We start from the raw sequence: 25,442 nt of genomic DNA on the forward strand, positions 1-25,442 counted from the left end.
GCCACGCGTTCGAGCCAACAGCTCCCTACACTAACTATTACCGTTAACCTCAACAAGTTTTTGTGGAAGGGGAAACCGAAGATCTCGGGGGAAAACCCCTTAAACCAGTGGGGAGAGAACTTGCAAACTCTACGCAGAAGGAGTTGTTCCGAGTGTTCACCCAGTGCCACAAGCTGGGATTGAACGTGAGAGGGGAGCGCGCGCAGAGGGGATTTTCTGTCTCGTAGGCGGGGGCAAGGCCGTCAGAGTGATCTTACCATACGCCAGGATAAGCATTCCAAGTAGAGGGATTCCCGTTTCAAATAATTATTTCCGCAAAACAATTGTTATTCCTGAACAACTGGTTAACCAAAGTTAAAATACCCCCTCCCCCCCCAAAAAACCACAGTGCTATTGTTAAAAATAGCCTTGATCTTCTTTAATAGTAACAAAAGAATTTAATTAGGTTAATTTTAATTAGTTTTATGCTAGTTTTTCTTGAAAAATTCATTCAGAATGGAGTGAAGCGGTAATGTAAACTAAAATTCCGATTAATCTAATTAATTTACATTTTTGGTTACGTATTAAATTAAAGTAAATTTATCTGGGATATGCTTAGAAACAAAGATATACAGCAACATTAAATAATTACGAAGAGTATTTTTAATTTATCTTAGAACAGAATACAACAATCAATTTAATATTAAGTTAAAAAATATAAATTTTAATTTCTGGGTGGAGCCTCCCCAGTGGCGGACCACTTGGCGTATGGGCTGTAGAACGGCCATACTCTGTACTTCCCTTCCTTGATGTACTTCTCAACATTGGGAAGACTCTCCAAACGTGTGATCAGACCGGCGATGTTAGGGTAATCTTTCAGGATGTGAGGGTACATGTAAGACAGTTGATCCAAGGCTTCTACGATCAGAAAGTCCGCGTATGACAGCTCATTATCAACGAGCCAGTTGTTGTCACCCAAAGAATCGGATACGCTCTTAACGGTGTCCTCAGTCTTCTTCTTGGCCCATTCTACTATGACCGGATTATCCTGAGGAGGGTAGTACGCTATACGGATGAGCTCCTGCATGATATCCCTCGAGATTTGTTCCAAGGTGTCAGCTCGAATCACGCCCCGCTCCGTTTTAGGCACCAGTCCATGATTCTTAGCTACGTACCTGTTGGAGAAGAAGTCACATAAGCACGCCTAATACATCAATACATCTTTAGGGAGAAGCCTGCTCAAAAGCCTATCTCTGCCATATAACTAAAATTTAGTCCCGAAATGTAATCTGTAAGTCAGAAACGTATCTGTTCTTGGTAGGTGAAGTATGGAACAAAACGCGTTTATTTGTTCCATGGTGAAAGGGAGTACGCGGGGTTAGGAATAACACTTGTCTCGTCATTTAACAATTGCTGGCGGGAATAGGAATTAACACACTTTAGTTAGAGTAGACTAGAAAAAAGGTTGTATACCAAGATGCACCATTTACCCAATATTAAAAGCAATTTAATATTATATAATTTCTAAACATCAGGATTTTATTACGAACAATTAAGAAAACCAAGGTAAAATGAGGAAACCATTTCCGGTCTGAAACTGTCGAACGAGTTGCGCAAGACAATCATAAGCTAACCGCCCTAGTGGCCGATTAGAATCCTTTAGGCTTTAGGCGCCAATTAGAATTTTCTTACAAGGCGCTTTAAGTAAAAGTGAATTTGTTTATTGTTTTATTGACATAAATTTTCAGGCGGCACTGAGACACGAGGCTCTAGGCGCGCGCCTAGTACGTTTATTGCAAGGTTGTCTTAAAGCATGGGCTGCAGCCCATGGCCCCGGATGGTCCAGCCATTCAGCCTCTACTCTAGGGATAAACTTAAATAATATTAAATGAGTTTAAATAATATTAACTTTTAGTTACGTCTTAAGTAATTTGACTCATCGCCACATCGCGTATCATACGGTATCTACAATTTCTAAAACCCAACAGCGAGTCACTAGCAGTAAAAAAATCTTATTTTCAGTAGACCTATATGTTAATCTTTTGAAATTAAAGTTTTTTTTATTATTGTGTTACAAAGGCTGAAAATTGGGGATCAAAAAGGTCTTAAGAAATTTAGCCCAGTACCCTAAAATGTCTTAAGACGGGCCTGGTCTATTGGATAACGCGCCACTGGACCAATCCCTCCCAAATCAAGATTAAAAAGGCAACCGGAAGCTAACCCAAGTAACTAATACATACCTGACAATAGCCAAACTTTGAGTGATCTTAATATCGCCATCGACGTAGTAAGGCAGATTGGGAAACTCTAAACCCAACGTCGGCTTTTCTTGGACCCAATCGTCGAGACTCAGTTCGGGAGGAGGTCCGAAAACGTATCTTTTGTCCTCGAAATCGACACCGGCGTGATGCAGCATTAGACGAATAGGTTCACCATAACCACGAATATCCCAATAACCAACAACCGGCCCCATTGTTATACAATAAACCGCTACTCTTTAAAATAATCTACGAGTTAACTCCCGATGAGCTTGAGTATCAAATCCGCAGAGCACCGAGTGATACCGCACAACGTCGCGCTTGAGTTTATATATTCGTAAGTAAAAAATAAGCAACTGGTAAAACAATTCCCGTACGGTAGACGGCCGAAGGGGGGTGATCGGGGCAACGAAAAAGGATAGAAGTTTGTACAAAGGTTTTTTTAAACGGTCCCTGAAAGTAAAAACCACGTAACATGAGTTACGCGAGTGTTTCCAAACTGAGTTATTTAAATTTGATACTAAACTTGATACTAGTGGAGAAAAACCAGTTATTTTAACACAAATATTCGGGAAGATCTCAACGTTTTATAAAGCAAGTGTATTCAATATATATCCTAATCTTTAAAATATTCGAAATTCGCTCCAACGAGTTACGTGGATTTTGCATTCAGACGACTCAGGATGTTTTCCGACATCACGTGGCGCCTCGTCAAATTTCAAGGTCAAAAATAAAACGCCAACTAAACAAGTAGTGTCTACTTGGTTTTTTTCGGCTACTTCATTTCGCGGTTAGGCCCGGCCTTCGGTTGGGAGAACGAGAACTTAGTCAGAGATGCCCCCCCCCCCCAAACGGGTAAGAAATGAAGGAACCGTAATATTGCAGCTCGATGGAGCAAAGTCTTTAAACGTGTATTTGGTAATGACAGGTTCGCAGGAGGATAGGCCTATTTCGTAGTTGAAATAAATATCTAAAATAGCTAACGAATATTTGCATCCCCGGACGTGCCTCCCATACTGATTCCTTCGCATTCCCGTTTCATCCGCAAACAAGTTTCGGCGTTAGAGCTGCCAGTCTGCGACGCGCATTTTACGGAATAACTGACTCCCATTACTCTACATAATTAGGCTACACGTTGATAATTATAGTCCTAATCAGTGGCGTAGCTAGCATGGGTGGCACCCGGTGCGGATATCATGGTGTGCTACTTACTAGTCAAAACGGGTAAAAAAGTTTTTTCGAATTTCTCTAGTTTGTGTAAGTTTTTATTTTTTTCACGGTCGGGTGTCACCCCCAAAACGGACCCAAACGGGTGGCACCCGGTCCAGGCCACCCCACCCCTGCCCCTAGCTACGCCACTGGTCCTAATGTCGAAGTCCACGAGGTTTTACGCTTTAACGCCATTTACCATAATTAACATAATTACTTATAAGTAACGGAATTACTTATAAGTAACGGAATTACTTATAAGTAACGGAATTACTTATAAGTAACGGAATTACTTATAAGTAACGGAATTACTTATAAGTAACGGAATTACTTATAAGTAACGGAATTACTTATAAGTAACGGAATTACTTATAAGTAACGGAATTACTTATAAGTAACGGAATTACTTATAAGTAACGGAATTACTTATAAGTAACGGAATTACTTATAAGTAACGGAATTACTTATAAGTAACGGAATTACTTATAAGTAACGGAATTACTTATAAGTAACGGAATTACTTATAAGTAACGGAATTACTTATAAGTAACGGAATTACTTATAAGTAACGGAATTACTTATAAGTAACGGAATTACTTATAAGTAACGGAATTACTTATAAGTAACGGAATTACTTATAAGTAACGGAATTACTTATAAGTAACGGAATTACTTATAAGTAACGGAATTACTTATAAGTAACGGAATTACTTATAAGTAACGGAATTACTTATAAGTAACGGAATTACTTATAAGTAACGGAATTACTTATAAGTAACGGAATTACTTATAAGTAACGGAATTACTTATAAGTAACGGAATTACTTATAAGTAACGGAATTACTTATAAGTAACGGAATTACTTATAAGTAACGGAATTACTTATAAGTAACGGAATTACTTATAAGTAACGGAATTACTTATGAGTAACGGAATTACTTATAAGTAACGGAATTACTTATGAGTAACGGAATTACTTATGAGTAACGGAATTACTTATGAGTAACGGAATTACTTATAAGTAACGGAATTACTTATAAGTAACGGAATTACTTATAAGTAACGGAATTACTTATAAGTAACGGAATTACTTATAAGTAACGGAATTACTTATAAGTAACGGAATTACTTATAAGTAACGGAATTACTTATAAGTAACGGAATTACTTATAAGTAACGGAATTACTTATAAGTAACGGAATTACTTATAAGTAACGGAATTACTTATAAGTAACGGAATTACTTATAAGTAACGTAAGTGCTCGAAAGTAACGTAAGTGCTCGAAAGTAACGTAAGTACTCGAAAGTAACGTAAGTACTCGTAAGTAACGTAATTACTCGTAAGTTACGTAATTACTCGTAAGTTACGTAATTACTCGTAAGTTACGTAATTACTCGTAAGTTACGTAATTACTCGTAAGTTACGTAATTACTCGTAAGTTACGTAATTACTCGTAAGTTACGTAATTACTCGTAAGTTACGTAATTACTCGTAAGTTACGTAATTACTCGTAAGTTACGTAATTACTCGTAAGTTACGTAATTACTCGTAAGTTACGTAATTACTCGTAAGTTACGTAATTACTCGTAAGTTACGTAATTACTCGTAAGTTACGTAATTACTCGTAAGTTACGTAATTACTCGTAAGTTACGTAATTACTCGTAAGTTACGTAATTACTCGTAAGTTACGTAATTACTCGTAAGTTACGTAATTACTCGTAAGTTACGTAATTACTCGTAAGTTACGTAATTACTCGTAAGTTACGTAATTACTCGTAAGTTACGTAATTACTCGTAAGTTACGTAATTACTCGTAAGTTACGTAATTACTCGTAAGTTACGTAATTACTCGTAAGTTACGTAATTACTCGTAAGTTACGTAATTACTCGTAAGTTACGTAATTACTCGTAAGTTACGTAATTACTCGTAAGTTACGTAATTACTCGTAAGTTACGTAATTACTCGTAAGTTACGTAATTACTCGTAAGTTACGTAATTACTCGTAAGTTACGTAATTACTCGTAAGTTACGTAATTACTCGTAAGTTACGTAATTACTCGTAAGTTACGTAATTACTCGTAAGTTACGTAATTACTCGTAAGTTACGTAATTACTCGTAAGTTACGTAATTACTCGTAAGTTACGTAATTACTCGTAAGTTACGTAATTACTCGTAAGTTACGTAATTACTCGTAAGTTACGTAATTACTCGTAAGTTACGTAATTACTCGTAAGTTACGTAATTACTCGTAAGTTACGTAATTACTCGTAAGTTACGTAATTACTCGTAAGTTACGTAATTACTCGTAAGTTACGTAATTACTCGTAAGTTACGTAATTACTCGTAAGTTACGTAATTACTCGTAAGTTACGTAATTACTCGTAAGTTACGTAATTACTCGTAAGTTACGTAATTACTCGTAAGTTACGTAATTACTCGTAAGTTACGTAATTACTCGTAAGTTACGTAATTACTCGTAATTTACGTAATTACTCGTAAGTTACGTAATTACTCGTAAGTTACGTAATTACTCGTAAGTTACGTAATTACTCGTAAGTTACGTAATTACTCGTAAGTTACGTAATTACTCGTAAGTTACGTAATTACTCGTAAGTTACGTAATTACTCGTAAGTTACGTAATTACTCGTAAGTTACGTAATTACTCGTAAGTTACGTAATTACTCGTAAGTTACGTAATTACTCGTAAGTTACGTAATTACTCGTAAGTTACGTAATTACTCATCAGTAACGGAATTAGTCGTATTAAGTAACATAATTACTCATAAGGAACATTTAATCATCTGAATCAGATCTTAATCACGATAATCATCATAATCATCATAATCACGATTAAATCCATTTAATCATCATAATCATCATAATCACGATTAAATCCATTTAATCATCTTAATCACGATTAAATCCATTTAATCATCTTAATCAAGATTTTATCCATTTAATCATCTTAATCACGATTTTATCCATTTAATCATCTTAATCACGATTTAATCGGATTTAATCGATCAAGGATGCAAACTTAATTATGGAAGTGATTGTCTGTTTCGACAATGCCAATGGAAGTGTTAGGTATCGGCTTACGAGAAATCGCAGACGATAGCCAATTTTCAATAAGCCAAGCGGTAAAAATAACGTTTACTTTGCAAAATAATGGAAAATTATCGAAACGAAGTATAAAATTGACTTCTGCTAATATTTCCTTCGTTTCTGAAAGTAGTTATTTTCCAATAGGGAACTAACACTCCGTAGCTTTGGTGGTGACCGCCATGTTGGGTAGAATTTCCTTTTAAATAGAAAAAAGAATGGGTGACGTAGAACTGTTTGCTCCCTAAATTATGGAGCTAACAGTTCTACGTCACACGACGTCACCCATGCTAAACCCGTCAGTCGCGTAGTAGCTTGGTTGCTAAATTTGGCGCCCCCCTCATCAGCAGGCTTTTTGCGCCCCTTCCAAAACAATTTGGCGTCCCTTTCCAATTTCAAGGGGGGTACATTTTACCCCTGTACCCCCTCGTTCCTACGCCACTGAAACCCGTTTTCGCATTTATTTTTCGTCATCACATGAATTTCTTTTTCCGAACCTTCCGTTTAAGCTAGAATCGCACATGTTAAATTCTACGGGCTAGCCTGGCTAGGGCTTTGGCAACAGGCCCTAAGTTACTTACGCGACCGGACAGACGAAGACCCCCATATCACAACGCGGTCCCGAAAACAAACTTTTTAGATGCGAGGCCCGATAACTCGCATTTTCGTTCGAGCGCTCGCGATTTCAGTCTGCCGCCCGGCCCTGCGTATTCGGCGTCACTTAAGATCGCCATTTTAAAAAGAGATTTCGTAGAATTTCAAGGAATCAAGTGTAGAATTCGGGAGGTCATAAAGTGAAATTTATCGCGTAGTTTAAAGGTTCGCAAACGTTAGAATTGAAGGGCTATGGCACCCGTTTTGGGTTACTGGAAAATTAGAGCGATAGTCGAGCCAATTCGGTATATGTTGCACCACTTGGGCATCGAATTCGAGGATCGCCGGCTGCAGGCCGATACTTGGAAGGAGCAGAAATTCACTCTGGGATTGGATTTCCCCAATTTGCCCTACTACATTGACGGAGATCTTAAAATGACGCAATGTCTTGCCATTTGCAGGTATCGTGATCTTAAAATATCAATTACTTTCCTTCAATGTTTAAAAAATAAACCAGAAGTAAATGAACAAAGCGGTTGAGCTGTGATAATGTTTAGTTCAAATACGTATGAACGTTAGGTATTCCTGAAGTAGACCTAGGGAATATTAAGAAAAGAGCACCTAGTGATGATGAAGGAATTAGTTTTTCGGGTATGTTGATTTTATTCCCTGGCCTAAGACCTTGGCAATTAGGATATTGAAGTTAATTAAACTATTTATAACAGATAACAGCGATGATAATCTAGTGAGATTTGCTCATTTAAGTCATTGGTATCAGGGTTCGTACGCGACCTGGAATACCTGTCAGGGAATTTAATTCCGGAAATTTTGTACGAACCCTGGGTATGATATACAGGAAAGTAATGCATTGTCAGAAATTACAAATCATTTATAAACTTAGCAGTCGACTGACTATTTTGGCGGGTAAAATTCCGTATATTAGTTTAAAAACCGAACAATAGACGGCGTTAAGAACTAAGTCATTTCCGAATTGAATCACCAAATTTCTAGCCGGGGGGGGGAAACCGGGGGAGGCTGGTCAACGGACGTTTTTCCCGAGGGTTATAGTAAAATATACGGCTGCAAACCGTCCCTAACTTTGATTAGTTCCATGATTCTATGATCTGGCGCGATTTTCCCGCCCGTAGACATACGTTCTAAAACGCCTCACCTGGCGGCGCTGAAGTGGAGAAAATTCTCCGTCTTTTTACTTCGCGACAAACTCTCATATGTCTCATTAAACATTAAGCCGTACTGACACATTTTTGGTTCTTTTGTCGCTTTTGTTATTAAATGTACTTATATTATAAGAGATATATTATTCAAGAGGCGTACCGATAGGGGGCAGAGGGGGCATGTTGATCCGGGCGCCGCTCTGGAGGGGCCCCAAAAGGCTCAAAATAATTACGACTATATACGTTGTTGCTTATATTCAAATGTTCCTAAAGGTCCTTTAAATGCGTTTGACTTTTCAAATTAATTAATTAATTAATTTAGTTTTTAACGTTGTTAATGACAGAACACTCTCGAAGGACGAACTCATCTGAATTTCGTTGGGAATTTAATCAGTATATAATTATCAGTACAACAGAATCAACGACTAAATATGTAAGGGATAAATTAATATTTATTCCTCATTTATTTTATTAATTACATACAACGCGGGCGCTATATCAAATCTTTGAACCAGGAGCCACAACCCCTCGGTATGCCACTGTATTATTAACCAGCTCTAATTATTTTCTTTTAATTTGGACAGGCATATAGGCAGAATTCACGGTCTCTTTGGCGAAACGGAAGAGGAACTGCTGCGACAGGCGCAGGTGGAACAGGTGGCGGATGACTACAGATGGGGCCTCATTCGATTGGTTCTCAACCCCAAATTCGAATCGCTGAAGGACGCCTTCATCGAGACATTGCCGGATCAGTTCAAACAAATGGATAAATACATTGGGGAAGGACCTTGGGTGGCCGCCGAAAAGCTGACTTACGTGGATTTCATTTTGTTCGAAACGCTGGATCAGCATTTGTATTTGTCGCCGTCTTGTTTGGACGGACTTGATCATCTAAAGGCTTTTCACAGAAGGCTTTTGGCTCTCCCCAAAATCAAAGATTACGTTCATTCCGATAAATTCGAAAGATGGCCCCTTTTTGGAGCAATAGCGCATTTTGCTAACACAAAGAGCAAAGTGTTACCACCTCCAGTTGTTTAAACCTAGGAACAACAAACACAACACCCCACGCAAGAAGATAGCAACCCCTCAAAAGTCATGGATTTTTTTTTGTGTACAGTTTTCATGAAGAATGTATTGAAGTTACTAATAATATTGGACTACAGGATTCTGATTCAAATCCTCGCAGCCTTTGTAGCTTAAATTCGCCCGCTTTCCCATTCACGTTTGCTATATGGTATGACCTTGAATGCCCCTTAAATGGAGACGAACTTTCTCCACAAAAGCTGTGAAGATGGTATCAGGGGTTAATGCTATGCTGAAATATTCTTAGTAACTTCAATACGTTCTAGTTTTTATTGGATAAACGCTTTAAGCCTGCTGCCGTCGGAAGTGGAAAATTCTGAAATTATCTCCCCCCGCCCGTAAAACGTTCAGCGTAAAGGTTCGTCCAATGAAATTTGTACACAACCCTGCGTTAGCGTGTTTAAAGGCTAGCTGCGTTCTCCTTGTGTGGGGTGCTCCTAGTTTAAACCCTCCAGTTTTTATCAAGAACGCACTTATTTATATAAAGCGGTAATGACAATGAAATCAGTCTGGCATCTCACTTCATTGTAACTAGATAATGGTGCTCGAATTATAAATAAATACATTCTTGGTTTTAACAAAAGAAATATTTCAAGAGATGTATGTTGAATGTTTGGTTGAATTCAATTAAAATTGTGAAAATGTGGAAGTATAAAATTTTCATTGGGAACTTTTTATAATTAATAAATCAAAGCCTAAAATAGTGGGCAGTTCTAAAATCAGATAAATTTGGGAGTGCTATTTTCGTGAATTTATCGCAAACAGTTTTAAAATTTCAAAATAGCTGATTACCTCAAGGGAGATGTCACGATCGACGAGTCTTTCCAGAACATCTCTACAAACGCCGCCAATTTTACTTATTTACAGCCATTTTTTCCCTCATAATTTTTTTTAATTATATATAAATTATGTTTTGGGGGTTTAGTTTGTATGCTATTTTTTTGGGTAGTTCTAAAAAGTCATTATTTTAGCCCCGGTAATAAGCCGTGGACAAAACGTCTTAATTGTAGCGCTATCCGACAAGCAAATCAGACTATTTTTAATAATATCCTCTGAGACCTACCTCATTAAAGAAGCACACCTGCTCAGTGAAAATCGAGAAGCTAATAGATAATCATATTCTGGGACTAACTATATTTCCCAGGAATCCATACCTCAACTTGGAATGCTTATTGCGGCAGATTTTCGTTTCGATGTGGCTGACGGTTTTTTTGACGTCACTATGTTAACTGAACAAACAACAACGTGAGAGGGGAGCGCGCGCAGATGGGATTTTTTTCCCTCGTAGGTGGGGCCAAATCCGTCAGAGTGATCTTTCCATACGCGATACGGCAGGATATGCATTCCAAGTAGAGGTATGGATTCCTGTATTTCCTTATGTGTCATTATGGCCTTCGGTGCCACTGAATATGCGCTTCAATAAAACATCTTCAAGTAAATCGCCAAGAAGTAATATTTCCGACATCCATTACCTGCGAGTCACTGTTTATGTAGTGCTTGTTGAAATAATGGAGGTCCTTAAAGGGTCAGAGTGTGCAATAACTGGGGCTTTACCGGGGAGTCGGGGTCCGGCTCTTGTAACCCATAAGGGCGTTGGCGCACTGGGAGATTTTAGCTCTCATCAAATGGTTCTATCTCCACCTCCGACTTCGGTCAGGATTGGGCTGGAAACTGAGCTTCGGCTCAGGCTAACGGAGAGGGTCCAGGCAAACTGGCCGCCTCGGCGGATTGGGTAGCCTGCTGTGGGGCGGCGAGCCTACATATGCGGGCACGGCGGTCCTGTTTCCCGGCCTTTTCGAGTCCACCGGGATCTCCGGTTCCCGCTGTGCCGGGTTACGTGGACCGCTGTGTGCCCGTCATTACCCTTTAGGAGCTCTTTCTGAAGGGTGTGGCTCTCTACCTACGTAGGTAGGGTGTCGGCTGGAGTTGCTATAGCATTCACTCTCTATCCCACAGCTGTGCGCGAAGTGGAAGCTGATCGCCCCATTGCTGCGCCTTTTGTCGGGATGAGTGCCTTGCGTCGAGGGTGAGACCCATGCTGGTAAAACTAAACCTCTAGACTGGTTTCAACTGATTAACAATGTAACACTCACTACTAATGTGTTTTAGTATGTCTAGGGCTGTGCGAGTAGTGGATTTAGGCAATCGAGTCGGTTATCGAGTATCAAATATTTTTTCATCGAGTATTCGAGTCGAGTAATAGAGTACTTGATTAAGGGGAAACTTTCTCTTATTCGAGTCGAGTAACTAAAAAAACCTCGAGTAATATTTTTAACGAGTCGGGTTATCGAGTACTTGATTAGGAGCTGGTTTTATTCAAGTAATTATGAAATTAAATTTAAATGGAGTATAAAGTAACTTTCAATGCTGAAAAATATTTCTTTCATTTAAATGAACCACAGCTTACACAACTTTGTAGGTACGTTTGGCCCCCCAAAAAGTTGTAAAAACCCCTCTTTGAACGAGGATAGAAAAAACCAATACTACGAGTTTAGAGAGCAGCTTATTCGAGTAATCGGGTAACCGAATATGCAATTATGTTTGGTACCCGGTAATCGACGAGTATTCTCCAATTTCTTATTCGAGGTCGAGTTCGAGTACTCGACCTCAAAAAAGGCTGAGTACTCGATGATGTTCGAGTACTCGCACAGCCTTAGACATTTCACATCGATAAAAAATTAAAAACCCTTAAAAAGTAATTTATGTTTAATTTTTTTTCCGATTTACAGAAAATTAACAACACTAAACTAAACCCCTAACTCTTTCCGAAAATTTAAATTTGATGACTTAGAGTAGCTGCTTATAGTTTGTTTAATTTTGGTTCTTTAAAGAGGGGGGGTGAGCGCGTACGCAGATCCCCGCTGTCAAAAATTTCGAGCACCATCTAACACATTTTGTGTAAGTGGCGGGAGTCAACCCAACCTGAGTGCAATGGAAGAATCTCGTCCCGGACCGCCTCCTTATTGATCAAGGCCAATTCCACTCCAGGTAAGTATGCTTAACAATTGTATACCCAGAGGCTCTAAATACTACACCTCAGATCTAGCTACCGTATATATTTGACTACAATTTCAAAAATATACGTTTAAACGCCTGATTTTGCTTTTGTCATCATTGCAAACATGTTTCGGGTACATTATCCAGGTTCCGTTGAAAACATTTTTTGATAAAAGAATTTAGTTGAGCTGACAACCGTTCTTAGTATACATGCTGATTTGGCTATTTTCAAGTTGGTGTTCAGGGAAAAGCCAACAAAACGTTATTCGGTCTACTAATGCTTTACTTTTACGGTAAGGAGCTCACGTATATATTTCGAGAATTCGCTTGTTTGGTAGGGTATTTTTCATAAAATGTAAGTGAGGTACTGTTAAATTTATTTTAATTCCGATCCATTGAAACTCGAGGGCGTTTATACCCTGATTCTACTAGTTAATTCTACTAGAAAAATGGTAAAATCTGATTCTGGAATAAAAAATTAAAATTATTTTTCCAATGGTCAATTAATATCGTGCATATTGTATGCTTTCAATATGTCTTCTTTCTACATAGGTTGACTGGTCCATCGTAATCGTCCCCTTTTTACGATCACGTAAGATGCGAATGCCAAGTATATAATGTGCTTCTCCAAGGTCTACCATTTAGAAACTCTTTCGCAGTTCTGATTGTACACTGTTAAAAAAATTCGTTCAGAAGACGTTCAACTTAGAACAGTCTGTTCAGAAATGAACGATAGCGTTCTAAAGGTATGTAACAGAGAACGGTGCGTTCAAGATATTTTATTTCGTTCAAATAAGAACGAATGCTCTTTCGCCCTCTGGAGGAATGTTTGTAAACTAAACAATAGAATAGATTCGTTCCAAGAGCTAGGAGATCGTTCCCCTTAGGACAGGTTTTACACACAATCCTATATGGATTTCTTTGTATTGGTTTCATGTACATGTACTAACATATAAGCATGACACTTTCAACGTATGACCAAAAGTAACGAATAAGTGTGACACTATTTTGCGGAAAACTTCATATGGCCAAAAGTAACAAACAAGTATAACATCCATAAAGTAATAAATGAGTGGTTTAGAGTGCACTTTGTTATAGGTAGTTTTTTCGTATATTATTATGTTGTTTTAAGTTAGTGTACTGGTTGATTAAACTATTACTCGTAGTAATTTATTTACAGGGTGAGTTAGAACATGTTGTAATGAAGTTGTTTTGTAGTTGTATGTACAGTGTGTTTGGAAATATACTGAAGATTCAATTTCATTGTTGGAGCGTAGCTCTTTCACTAGCGACTCAAATGGCGTTGGGTCTGTAACGCTGTTTCTCAGAAACTACCCCACCTATTGAAAAGAAACTTAACACAAATAACGATATAAATAGCCTCCGTGTCCTAACGAAGTGGAAAACGAAAAAGGGTTGTGAAAGGTCCGATTTTATAGGACACGCACCGTTTTTTTTAAGTATATTTTTATTCAATTGGCAAGGTAAACGAAATTCGTTCGGAAATGTAATTGCCCAAGTTCCAGAATTAAAATTTACAGAAAATATTTCGTAATATACTGCAATTTGGTTTGACGTTTTCAGCATAGAAATAAATTCTAAAATCGTCTATTACCAGTTCTGGGCCTTTCGGCTGAGAATGGAATAGAATGTAATATCTTTTGCGCTATGAAAAGGCTTTATATATTTTACGCATATCACTTTCATGGTAGATATTTTAAGCTTAATACGATGGTTGTAGTTGAGGTTGGAACTAAATTCAAATAATCTAGTTTTAGGCCGGGTTTTCCTTTTCGGTGGGCCATGTGTTATGTTAGGTTACTTTTATTAATTTAGGATAATGAACCGCCGCCAGGAGACATGAGTTAAAATTTTGAAAGCGATAACTTAATGTACTCTTTGTATTGGATAACGATAAAGCATTCCAAGTCGAACAATAAAGCGTTCTACCGCGAACGACTAAGTGTTCCGCGGCGAACGAGAAAATGATCCACGTCGAACGACAAAGCGTCCCAGCGCGAACGACAAAACTTTCTAATTTGAACAAAGAAGGTTTGTTCAATATAGAACATCTAAGTTCAATATTGAACCATCAACCATCGTTCTTTATCGAACGAATATTTTTTGTTCATTTTAGAACAAAATGGTGTTCTGTTACAGGGACAACCTTCTGAACGGCGATTTGTTCAAATTAGAACAATTTTTTTTTAACAGTGTAGCCATGACTTTGCGATCTTGTCATTAGAGAAAATAAGCAAGTCGTCGACGTACACTGCTACTCTACTATGAGTACTCTGTTATTTTCAATTAGAAAGTAGACGCAACAGTCAAACGTTGCACATTTTAGACCAATGTTTTGTAGCATCCCATCTAACTTTGCGTACCAGCCTGTTTCAAACCATATAAGGCTTTCTTTAGCTTACAAACCAAGAAATTTCCATTAGGGCCCTTTTTTTAATAGCCTTTTGGTTGTCTCATATACATTTCGCCGTTTATAGGTACGCTGTTACGACGTCCATTTGATCTACGTCCCAGTCGAACAATGTCGCCAATGCTAGCAGTAAACGCGGCGTAGTGTATTTTACCAATGGTGAGAAGGTTTCTGTATAATCAATTCCGTCTTTCTGGAAACCACCCTGAACGACTAACCTGGCTTTATATCGTTTTACCGATCCGTCGGCGTTTCGTTTGATTCTATGAACCCATTTACTTCCGATGGCTGTACGACCCTCTGGTAGTTGAACCAGTTCGTACTTTCCATTCTTTATTATAGAATCGTACTCTTCTATCATAGATTTATTGCACATGTTAGCGTCGAAGTTTTGAATCGCTTCTTCGTACGAGCTGGGTTCATTTCCACCGATTAATACATAGTCGCTAAGAGAAACTAGATTGAGTGAGTCTTCACGATTCTCTAATTTATCAATTAAGTTATCTGTTGCTTCGGCGTAATCTGCATATTCATTTCGACCATATCGAACCGGCGGTCTTTGGTTCCGTGTCGGATATCTACTCTGTTCAGGATGAGCCTGTTCATGGTCTTCAATGTTATTTCGTGGGTCACCTCTTGCATATTTTCAAGTTCATCGTTGACCAAGACAGGATGTACAGCCATCCCAACTACCTCTGGTTGTACGATAGGTAACGCTGCAACGGCTTCAGCTGCTACGACGGTCATCGGTATTACTTCTATGAAGAATTATCCGGTATTCCTATGGTTCAAGTGATCTTGCCATTTATCAATCGATACCCTTTTGTCGTAGAACTGTAGCCGACGAACATTTAGAAAAAATCCTTGTTTTCTTTTAAATGTGTGCAAACTCTCTGCATCCAAAAACCTTCAAACCCTTTAAATCTGGTCTTTCACAACTCCACGCTTGGTAAGGTGTTTTCTCCTTTACAGCTTCTGTAGGTGCCCGGTTCTTTAGGTAGCAGGCCGTGTTGACAGCTTCTGCCCAAAATATCTTTGGCAAATTAGCGTCAGCCAACATTGGTCGGGCTCTTTCAACTAACGTTCTATTTGTTCGCTCTGCTACACCATTCTGTTCTGGGCAATATGGTACTGTCGTTTGATGTGAAATTCCTTCCGATTTGAGGAAATCTTCCATATTTGCGTTAACGTACTCCTTTCCATTGTCTGTTGAACTCTGTTCTTAACTTCTTGATGTCTCTTCCAGTCTCTTTTTCAACTTGTACTTTGAATTCTTTGAAAATTGCAAGCACTTCGGTTTTCGCTTTAAGAAAGTAGACAAAAGTCATCCGTGTTAAGTCATCTATTAAGCAGAACATATATCTGGCCCCACCGATCGAGTTTTCCGTCATGGGTCCACATAAATCAGAGTGAAGTAGTTCTAGTACGCAGTTCTGTGTTGCTTTCCCATGATACAAGGTAGCAAACGCTTTCTTCTGGAATTGACGAGTATTCTGTTCCGTTCAAGCATGAAATTCAAGAGAATGGCGTGGCTCGATTGGTAAAGGCGTCGGTTTTGGAGATTACGCGGCCAGATTACCTGGGTTGGAATAATAATGTAAATTATTATATACATTATTTTTCACAGCTCCATCTACCATGTCGTCGCTTTCCACGACAAACAAACAAACAAACTACAACACTTAACGACATTCCGTCCATAGCAATAGTCCCATTTCGATATATATATATATATATATATATATATATATATATATATATATATATATATATATATATATATATATATATATATATATATATCGATGTGGAACTAAAAACAAGTATACATATACAGGGTGTTAACTAAAAAACGATACAGAGCTAATTACTCAAAATGTGTTTTATGTAAGAATTTGAAATTTGCAGGTTACATAGCGGGTGCAGGGGGACAAATAACAATGGAAATTTCAATGACCTTGAACCAGGTCTTCAAGGTCATTCAAATTTTACCTTGAGAACCGTTAGGATTAGAAGAATGGTTCCAATAAGAAATGTGTTCTACGTTTAATTTTAAGTCTAACCAGCTTTGACATGATCTAATTTGACCAATGGGAAGGCGAGAAATGTTAGACCAAAAACCATAAGGTCGTGTGTGATATTCTAATCATGACATGACATTTAAGGGCTTATAAATCGAAAACTACCAGATTTAACGGATCAAAATAGTCGTGACACTCTAAACTGAGGGGGAGAGTTCGTAATGACCCTAATTAGTTCAAGGTCATTCAATTTATTTCAATTACTAGTTAGATTATTTTGTGTTTAAAACATTTAAACTCAAAAAAGTTAATAAAAATACTTGGTACGTCTTAAATCAATTATTTAACGTTTATTTTGGAGTCTTATTGGTTTATTTACCTCGGGTAAAAGGTAATTTGACTTAAAAACCTTGGCGGGCATTTTTCTAATGGTTCTCGAGATAAATTTTTAATGACCTTGAACTAATGTTTCAAGGTCACCATAAGCTACAAATTTATAACTCCCCCACTCAGTTTATAGTGTCACGACTATTTTGATCCGTTAGATCTGGTAGTTTTGAATTTATAAGCCCTTAAAGGTCGTGTCATGATTAGAATATCACACACGACCTTATGGTTTTTGGTCTAACATTTCTCGGCTTCCCATTGGTCAACTTAGATCGGATCAAAGCTGGTTAGACTTAAAATTAAACGTAGAACACATTTCTAATTGGAACCATTCTTCTAATCCTAATGGTTCTCGAGGTAAAATTTGAATGACCTTGAAGACCTGGTTCAAGGTCATTGAAATTTCCATTGTCATTTGTCCCCCTGCACCCTCTATGTAACCTGCAAATTTCAAATTCTTACATAAAACACATTTTGAGTAATTAGCTCTGTATCGTTTTTTAGTTAACACCCTGTATAATAGCATGATGGGCTTGCCACCACCCTCCTACGCATTGTAACCCGGCCACCTGCATAAATGGCTTCAAAGGTCGCTTGATGACTTAGACCTAGGGTGATGCCTTGGGTATTAGCCCAGCTGATTATTATTTGATTATATTTCCAACAGGGTCATCTCTGAAGGGGGTAGCTTACTGGGGGGGGGGGCAATCTTGGCGAAGGGGTCTCTGACACGACGGTCCCGTTCGGGTCGAGGCTGGAATTTCTCGAGGAGTCGTTGGCTCTCGCTCCTTGACTTTCATCAGTGCTGAGGATGAGCTGCGCTTCTCAAATGGACGCTTGGACGTCATCGCCAGTGGCCGTTTTCATGCTCGCGAAACCAAAATACGAAATTTTCAGACGAAATTCTAGCCCATCAGTAGATTTCCGCATTGGATATCGCGATGGTAGATTCCCTTTGAGATTACGACAAAGGTACTCGTTAATTTGTGGAATATCCGTTCGGGGAGAGACGTACAGAGATAGATCAAAATGAGCGCCCATTAAAATCTACCCAACTAGGAGAATTTAATGACCTATAAATGACATAAAGTAGATGAGATAAAAGTTGTAAACTATACTAAGCAAGCCTGTAAATTTGAATCTCGGCGGAGTGGATAACTAGGAGTTGTTTAGGGAAGGCACCTTAGTAAGAGGAGGGAATAATAATACCGTCTTATATATTACGTTATGATACTTTTCAATCGACTACCTGCGTGGAAATGGGGTCACAAGTGGTAATAAAATAAGGGTCGTAGTTCAGTCTATAACTCATGGCCCCACCTCGGGAAATGATGTACGCAAAGCATTGGAATAAAGGAAACTTTATACATCAAAGTAGGGTCATAATACGTCATAAAGAACGCGTTTTCAATTCGAGGGTCGTTAATAGATGGCGTTTCGAGTCTAATAGCTCGCGAAGGAATCGAAGTGTAGAAAGCAACGCTCCGAAATTGAGCTGGAAAAGCCATTATTCGGGACTATTAAATACCGCGTTTCGACAGGCGGGTCTTAAGACGTCCTTACCACCACAGTTCTCTCCCGAACTCACTGTAAAATAAATGCCAGTGTATAAGCGTATCTCGTTTGGTGATTCTTACTTTTTCGTGGCAGTAAAAGATTCCGTCTTGCAAATGGTGAAACCATCGACAATCTCGCTTCTCGTTATCGCGTTCACCTGGCGAATGTATTCGAATAAATCACCGTAGACGGCCAGCTCCATTATAATGCACGCTTTGAAGGCGAGAAAGAATGGGGTCAGGATCTAAAGCATTCATTATTCATCTTGTACGAATAACGAATGAAATTTTCTTAAGAGCGTCGAATATAAAATGCCGTTAAAGGGATAATGAAATCGGAAAATACAGTACCTTCAAACTATTCAGCTTTCAAAACTACATATTTTTCCAATTTACAGTCATTAGAAAAAATGTAAACTCAAATTTTAAGAAAATAAAAACTACGCCATCTGTACGGACACCCAATGAGAGGCGACTTTTGAAGTTAAAACGTCGCTTCTCATTGGTCGTCCGTACAGATTCCGGGATTTTCAAAACACACGGCGATTTCGCGGGAGAGTTTCGTTTGGCCGACTTCTCATTTGGCCGACCACAAAATACACGTTACGCCGACTGTCCATTTGGCCGACTGCACATTTGTCCGACTGAGAAGTCGGTCATATGGACAGTCGGCCAAATGGACTGCTCATTTGACCGACTGAACATTTGTCCGACTGTCCATTTGGCCGACTGAGAATTCGGCCAAATGGGCAGTCGGCCAAATGGACAGTGCATTAGACCGACTGCTCATTTTTCCGACTACTCATTTAGCCGACTGCTCGTTTGGCCGACTACTCGTTTGGCCTACTACTCGTTTGGCCGACTACTCGTTTGGCCGACTACTCATTTGGCCGACTACTCATTTCGCCGACTGCTCATATGTCATTTAGATGATACTAGGTGCGTTTGGCTAGGTACTGTCCTCTAGGTCGCGGTTTAGAAGGCCCAGCTTGGTTATAAAGAACGGGGCTGGGGGGGGCGCCGGTCCGGCCCCCCAGCGCTCGAGCGAAGCGAGTGCGCGGCGCCGTCAGGCGCCAATACTTAGAATACATTGCCCGTTCTATAAGTCAACCTAACATTAAAGACATAGATAAGGACCGGCTATAGTATAAGAGTCAGTGAAATGAGCAGTCGTCCAAATGAGCAGTCGTTCAAATGAGCAGTCGTTCAAATGAGCAGTCGTTCAAATGAGCAGTCGGCCAAATGAGCAGTCGGTCAAATGAGTAGTCGGCAAAACGAGCAGTCGGCCAAACGAGCAGTCGGCCAAACGAGCAGTCGGTCAAATGAGTAGTCGGACAAATGAGCAGTCGGTCAAACGGGCTGCTCATTTGGCCGACCAGAATTTCAGCTAAAAGAGTAGTCGGCCAAATGAGTAGTCGGCCTAATGAGTAGTCGGCCATATGGTCTGCTCATTTGGCCGACCGAAAAGTCGACCAAATGAGCTGTCGGCCAAATGGGCATTCGGACATATGAGCAGTCGGCCAAATGAAAAGTCGGTCAAATGAGGAGTCGGCCAAATGCGGAGTCGGCCAAATGCACCCCACCCGATTTCGCGTTGGCGGCGTCTGCTTTTTTCGGCGTAGTTTTTATTTTCTTAAAATTTGAGTTTACATTTTTTCTAATGACTGTAAATTGGAAAAATATGTAGTTTTGAAAGCTGAATATTTTGAAGGTACTGTATTTTCCGATTTCATTATCCCTTTAAGGTTAAACCAAAGTTCATCAACACCAGTCTGACCCCAAAATTTCAACCCGGGTTCTATAATCCTTTACAACCCGCAGTAGCCATGTAAATATGTCCTTTAATTATCAAAAGTATATTGTGATTTTTGAATAAATTTATCGTACGCTATTAACTAAGGAGCTAATCTGTTTACGAGAATCATTGAAATAACAAAATCATTTATATTAATTTATAATATTTATAAATTCTTCCAAATATTGACCCATTCGATCCCAATTGTTAGCGCCCTTTCACACTTTAGCTGTAGATGGCGCCACGGTTCTTACGTCCCCCTTCTTCCGATTGATTCATTAGTTTTGATTTTTCAGTGGCAGGCTGGCAGCGTCGTTGTTATCGGCCTCACTACGGTATTTTTAGATTTGTTAGTAGTTATGGTAGTCATTAAATCTTTTTGAAAAAAACCTCGTTGATTCGATTGCGTGGATATTTATCCGAAGCACAGCTATTATTCGAGATGAAAGGCGATTAGGCTTAGGTCACGCAAAGAACAATTTTTTAACGAGGCATCGGCTGCGTTCAGTAACGCTCGTTGAGACCGTTGCTAATCGCGACGTAGGATGTTTTTGAACACTTTTTACACTGGTTGTTAATTTTGTAAAATATCGTCTCTCACGGAGTCTGCAGCTGACCTTCCTCCGTGCCGTGACGTCACGTGACCGTTGAGCAAAGAAAAAAACTGCTCTTACAGCCGAGGACTTCGTTGCTCAACGGACGGGCAACGTTACGTCAAAACCGGAAAAGTAAAAAAGCGTAAAGTGCGAATCCTGACTCAACGGTGAGTCCGTTGAGCGTTACTGAACGCAGCCGTTGATTCTTCGTCTCACGTTTTTAACGGATTTTCTACGAATTAAAAACCGAAATCCATCAACAATGTCATTCAAAGCATTGGTCGTTTGTACGTCTTGTAGGTACCGTTTATTATTGCCACCTCAAAAAGTTACAAAAACCCCTCTTTGAAGTTTGAACTTACAAGGAGACGACCCGAGGTGATAATCACCGATTTTGTTCAAACTCGGGTATAATGTACACCTCCATGTACCTTAAAAAACCTGCGAGGGAAAAGTTGCGACGGGCTTTCGTTTTGCCATGGCAACCGAAAAAGTTTTTGACAACATGATTTTGGATTTTTCCATTGAAAATAATATGGGAATCTGAAGGATTTTAAGGGTCCCCTGTGAAACCTTTTAAAAAAAGAAAAATATTTAAAGTTTCAAAAACGTTAAAAATACATTTAAATTGATTTTAAAAATTTAATTTAATCAAGTTTAAATGCAATTTGGTCAGTTGGGGGACCCTTAAAATCCTTCAGATTCCCATGTTATTTTCAATGGAAATAATTCCAAATCATGTTGTCAAAAACGTTTTCGGTTGCCATGGCAAAACGAAAGCCCGTCGCAACTTTTCCCTCGCAGGTTTTTCAAGTTACATGGAAGTGTACACTATACCCGAGTTTGAAGAAAATTGGTGATTATCCCCTTGTTAGAGCAGCTTATTCGAGTAATCGAGTACCCGACTATGCAATTTTTTGGTACTCGATAATCGGGGAGTATTTTCCTATTACTTATTCGAAGTCGAGTTCAAGTACTCGACCTCAAAAAATGCCGAGTAATCGATGATGTTCGAGTACTAGTCATAAGGTATAGGCCACGACAAAAACGACTGCACCACGAAACCGATACCGCATCACTCGACAGTTACTCACCACGTGGAAAGTGTTAACACCGATTCGGATGGGTATCGTAAATATTTCATGGATGCCGAAATGAACTGAATACGATCCTACGTTTATTTAAGCAGTAAGTGCGTTGCTATAAGATACAGTGATACCTTACTCGTTCATTGGCGGTTATGGCTCTGGAAAATTAAGTTGTTAGGCCTTGGGAAAGTTGAACTGAAAATCGACCAAGAATCAGCTCAAGTTCCAGTTCACGCGATTCCGGACAAGGCTCAAGCTATACCCATACTTATTGGACAACCTTTTACTTAACAACCCCATATCGTAGTTGTTAAACGCTAAAACAACTTACGTATTTTCGATGAACGCCCTGACGAAAATACGGTGACGCTTGCATTCCTTAATTCGACATTCCTCAAATGCCAACCCAAAAATAAATCTATGGTCTGAAGACGCTTCTGTTGTTCCACCGAATTATATTGGGTCCGTAGACATGATATCGTGAGATCCGAAATTTAAACGAGTATGAGAATGCCACTTGGAAGCGAATATTGCATACACCGTTCTGTCTGTTTGATTGATTGAATCACGGACTAACGATTAAAGCTGGACAGAAGATAGCCCGTGGTCAAATTTGGGTCAAGGTACCTGAGTCTACTATCGCCGTGTTACACGCTGTATCCATTAGGCGCTTCAATGAAACATCTTCAAGGAATTCGCCAAGAAGTAATATATCCGAGAGCCAGGACCTGCAAGTTACTGTTTCTATACAGGGACGTACCTTTGGGGGGGGGACAGGGGGTGGCTCCCCCCCCCAAAGTTTTGTGCAAAATGAAAATTATGAAACATGTTAGTTAATTAAAAAAACTCCTAAATCGATAGTAAACAAATCATTTAGAATTTCCCAGCAATTTACTTCCCTAAAATCATTCATTATGTTTGAGATTTCTATGTAGTTGCTTCTCCTTATGTATAACTTACAAGACCTGATTTCTACGCTAGGCAGCTAGTGTGTCGGAACTTTAGTTCAGCCTTGTGGTAAAAGCTTTTTAAATAGTCATTTTTCCTACAGCACCTTATAAAATGGAAAGGCAGATAGACGCGTGATAGAGAATATCGGTTGTTCGTTATTATTTCAGTGCTCATTTTCTACGTTAAATTTGGCAATCTGTATAAAATTTATAAAAATAGTTTTAATTTCTATAGGAGATGTTACAGTTTTTTTAGGGAAAATTAGGTAAGTCGTGAATATTATAGTGATATTCTTTAGGAAAGTGAAAATTTCACAAGCCAATATTCCTAAAGTTGCGTTGGATAAAGATAACGTGTGATCATATGGTGTGATACAGTGTCGGTTGTTCTTACGTTAATATTTCAGTAATAAGTGTTTGAATTGTTTATGTTATATTTCGGTATGAATAATTCCAGTTATTCAAAGCAGTTCAGTTAAACAACAACTAGTATTCGTCAGGATGAAATGTATCTATTTTTTACTACAGCGGGTTACACGACGAGAAAATAGTAAGCGGGTTTGATGGGATTTTTAAATTGCTGTAACATCGTTCAATCTCTGTTTTCTGCTTCGTGTATCTCCTTTATATATAAAGAGAGTACGCAAATGCTTCACTCAATATAACTAGAAGCCGAGCCGTTTTCGCCATTGAATTGGGAATAGTCCCGCTAGAATGACATAGGCGCGTTCGGTAGTCGTGGTTTCGCGAAACAAATTCTGACTTTCCAGTCGGCGCACTCAGCCGTCAACTCTATCATTATACGGGTGGCGCCATCTATAACTTCCAAAGTACATTAGTACCATTAATTCAATTGTATAGTATATAGTTCCCGCCGCTAACAGCGGATTTGCGCCACCGATTATAATTTTAATGAAACATTGAAATTGAAATCTACCGTAACAATCCAAACTTAGACGACTTGACAAACTTTGGTTTTTACTTAGCAAATTTCACTTACCTCCCCCCCAAACGTACTCTCTTCGGTACGCCCCTGTTTCTATAGCGCTAGTTAAATAATGGAAACTTTTCACACGTAAACAGAACGTCATGTTTTTGTTAAGCCTTAATATTTAAAAAAAAGCTACCTGGTTAAAACTTTAACAACCTGAATACATCATGCTATCTCAGAAGTGCGATTTCTACAAAAACTTTTTAAGAAGATTTAGATGATACCGGACTTAATGATTAATCGGAAGGGAGACACGAGGCTTTGTTATTTTATATGCTTCGTGTGTAGTTTAAATTTTGGTCTTAAGTATCGCCGCCTACCGACCAAGTTTTAAATTGAATATTTAAAAGCTGTCTGCTCGTTCAAAATTATCTCTGCACAACAGCTGAAATTTAAACGGAAAACCTAGAAATTCAAAAGTCGTCTGCTATTTCTTCACATATTTAGTTAACGGTTATTAAGGCAGGTGGCGCTATATTTCTTAAGCTCGAAGCCTATAAGCTAACCATTGACAAATTATTAGTTGTTGATAAAGAAGATTCATTATCATTATTCTGACGTTCATTAAGAACCAATGATTCAATATTTACATCTTTTATAAGTTTTCTACGACCGTTCCACATCACAACTTAAAAGTGGAAGCCAATATATAAATAAATTTATATAATATAGAGTCCAATTACATAATACTGATGGAAAAGTAAGTGTAGTAATGTAATTTACCCATCTTTATTCAAGAAATGTTTCGATAAAATTTATCGACCAGTTTTTGAATAATATATATATATATATATATATATATATATATATTATATATTATATAATAATGCACAGCCAAGTCCCAAACCACAAGCTTTTAACCATTGATGAAACATAATGGGTTGTTTTATGGGATTTTGATACTGAAAATACTTGAAACTTTCCCACCCTAGTATTCTGGTATCGCTTTTACATTCACCGTAATAACATTTCTTTTGTCCCATGATCAAAAATTATATATAAACTACAAACATTTTGCTACAGAAACACCAGTAATCATCCCGCCATCTTGAACCATATTTTTAACTCACGCGAATAACGTTGCGGTCGAAAAGCGCGACATTTCGAAGAGAAATCCTCTACGGAGGCTTATTTTAACCTTAAGAGTCCTGGGGGTAATTTGTCGATGAGCTAACGAACAATGCATGCAAACGGGAGACGTATTACGAGTTTACGACACAGCGAG

The 25,442-nt window shown here is 38.7% G+C and overlaps 2 protein-coding genes and 1 non-coding gene across 3 annotated transcripts; 1 reads left to right on the forward strand and 2 right to left on the reverse strand.

Moving 5' to 3' along the window:
• Positions 1-624: 624 nt before the first annotated feature.
• Positions 625-2,552, reverse strand: LOC149924853 (glutathione S-transferase-like). The gene is made up of 2 exons (XM_090160276.1): positions 2,220-2,552; positions 625-1,154 (listed from the first exon to the last, which is right to left on the reverse strand). Exons 1-2 carry the CDS (start codon positions 2,450-2,452, stop codon positions 704-706), a joined length of 684 nt encoding a protein of 227 aa, XP_090016402.1. The 5' UTR covers positions 2,453-2,552; the 3' UTR covers positions 625-703.
• A 4,686-nt stretch (positions 2,553-7,238) lies between these two features.
• LOC149924854 (glutathione S-transferase class-mu 26 kDa isozyme 47-like) lies at positions 7,239-10,042 on the forward strand. The gene is made up of 2 exons (XM_090160277.1): positions 7,239-7,608; positions 8,907-10,042. The coding sequence occupies exons 1-2, from the start codon at positions 7,400-7,402 to the stop codon at positions 9,358-9,360; spliced, it is 663 nt and encodes a 220-aa protein (XP_090016403.1). The 5' UTR covers positions 7,239-7,399; the 3' UTR covers positions 9,361-10,042.
• Positions 10,043-12,238: 2,196 nt separating this feature from the next.
• LOC149924855 (U1 spliceosomal RNA) lies at positions 12,239-12,401 on the reverse strand. The gene has a single exon (XR_016477125.1). It is a non-coding gene; the product is annotated as a U1 spliceosomal RNA (small nuclear RNA).
• Between the last annotated feature and the right edge of the window lie 13,041 nt (positions 12,402-25,442).

The sequence above is a fragment of the Leiobunum rupestre genome, chromosome 10, assembly GCF_980474605.1.
Source record: "Leiobunum rupestre chromosome 10, qqLeiRupe1.1.hap1, whole genome shotgun sequence".
Lineage (NCBI taxonomy): Eukaryota > Metazoa > Arthropoda > Arachnida > Opiliones > Sclerosomatidae > Leiobunum > Leiobunum rupestre.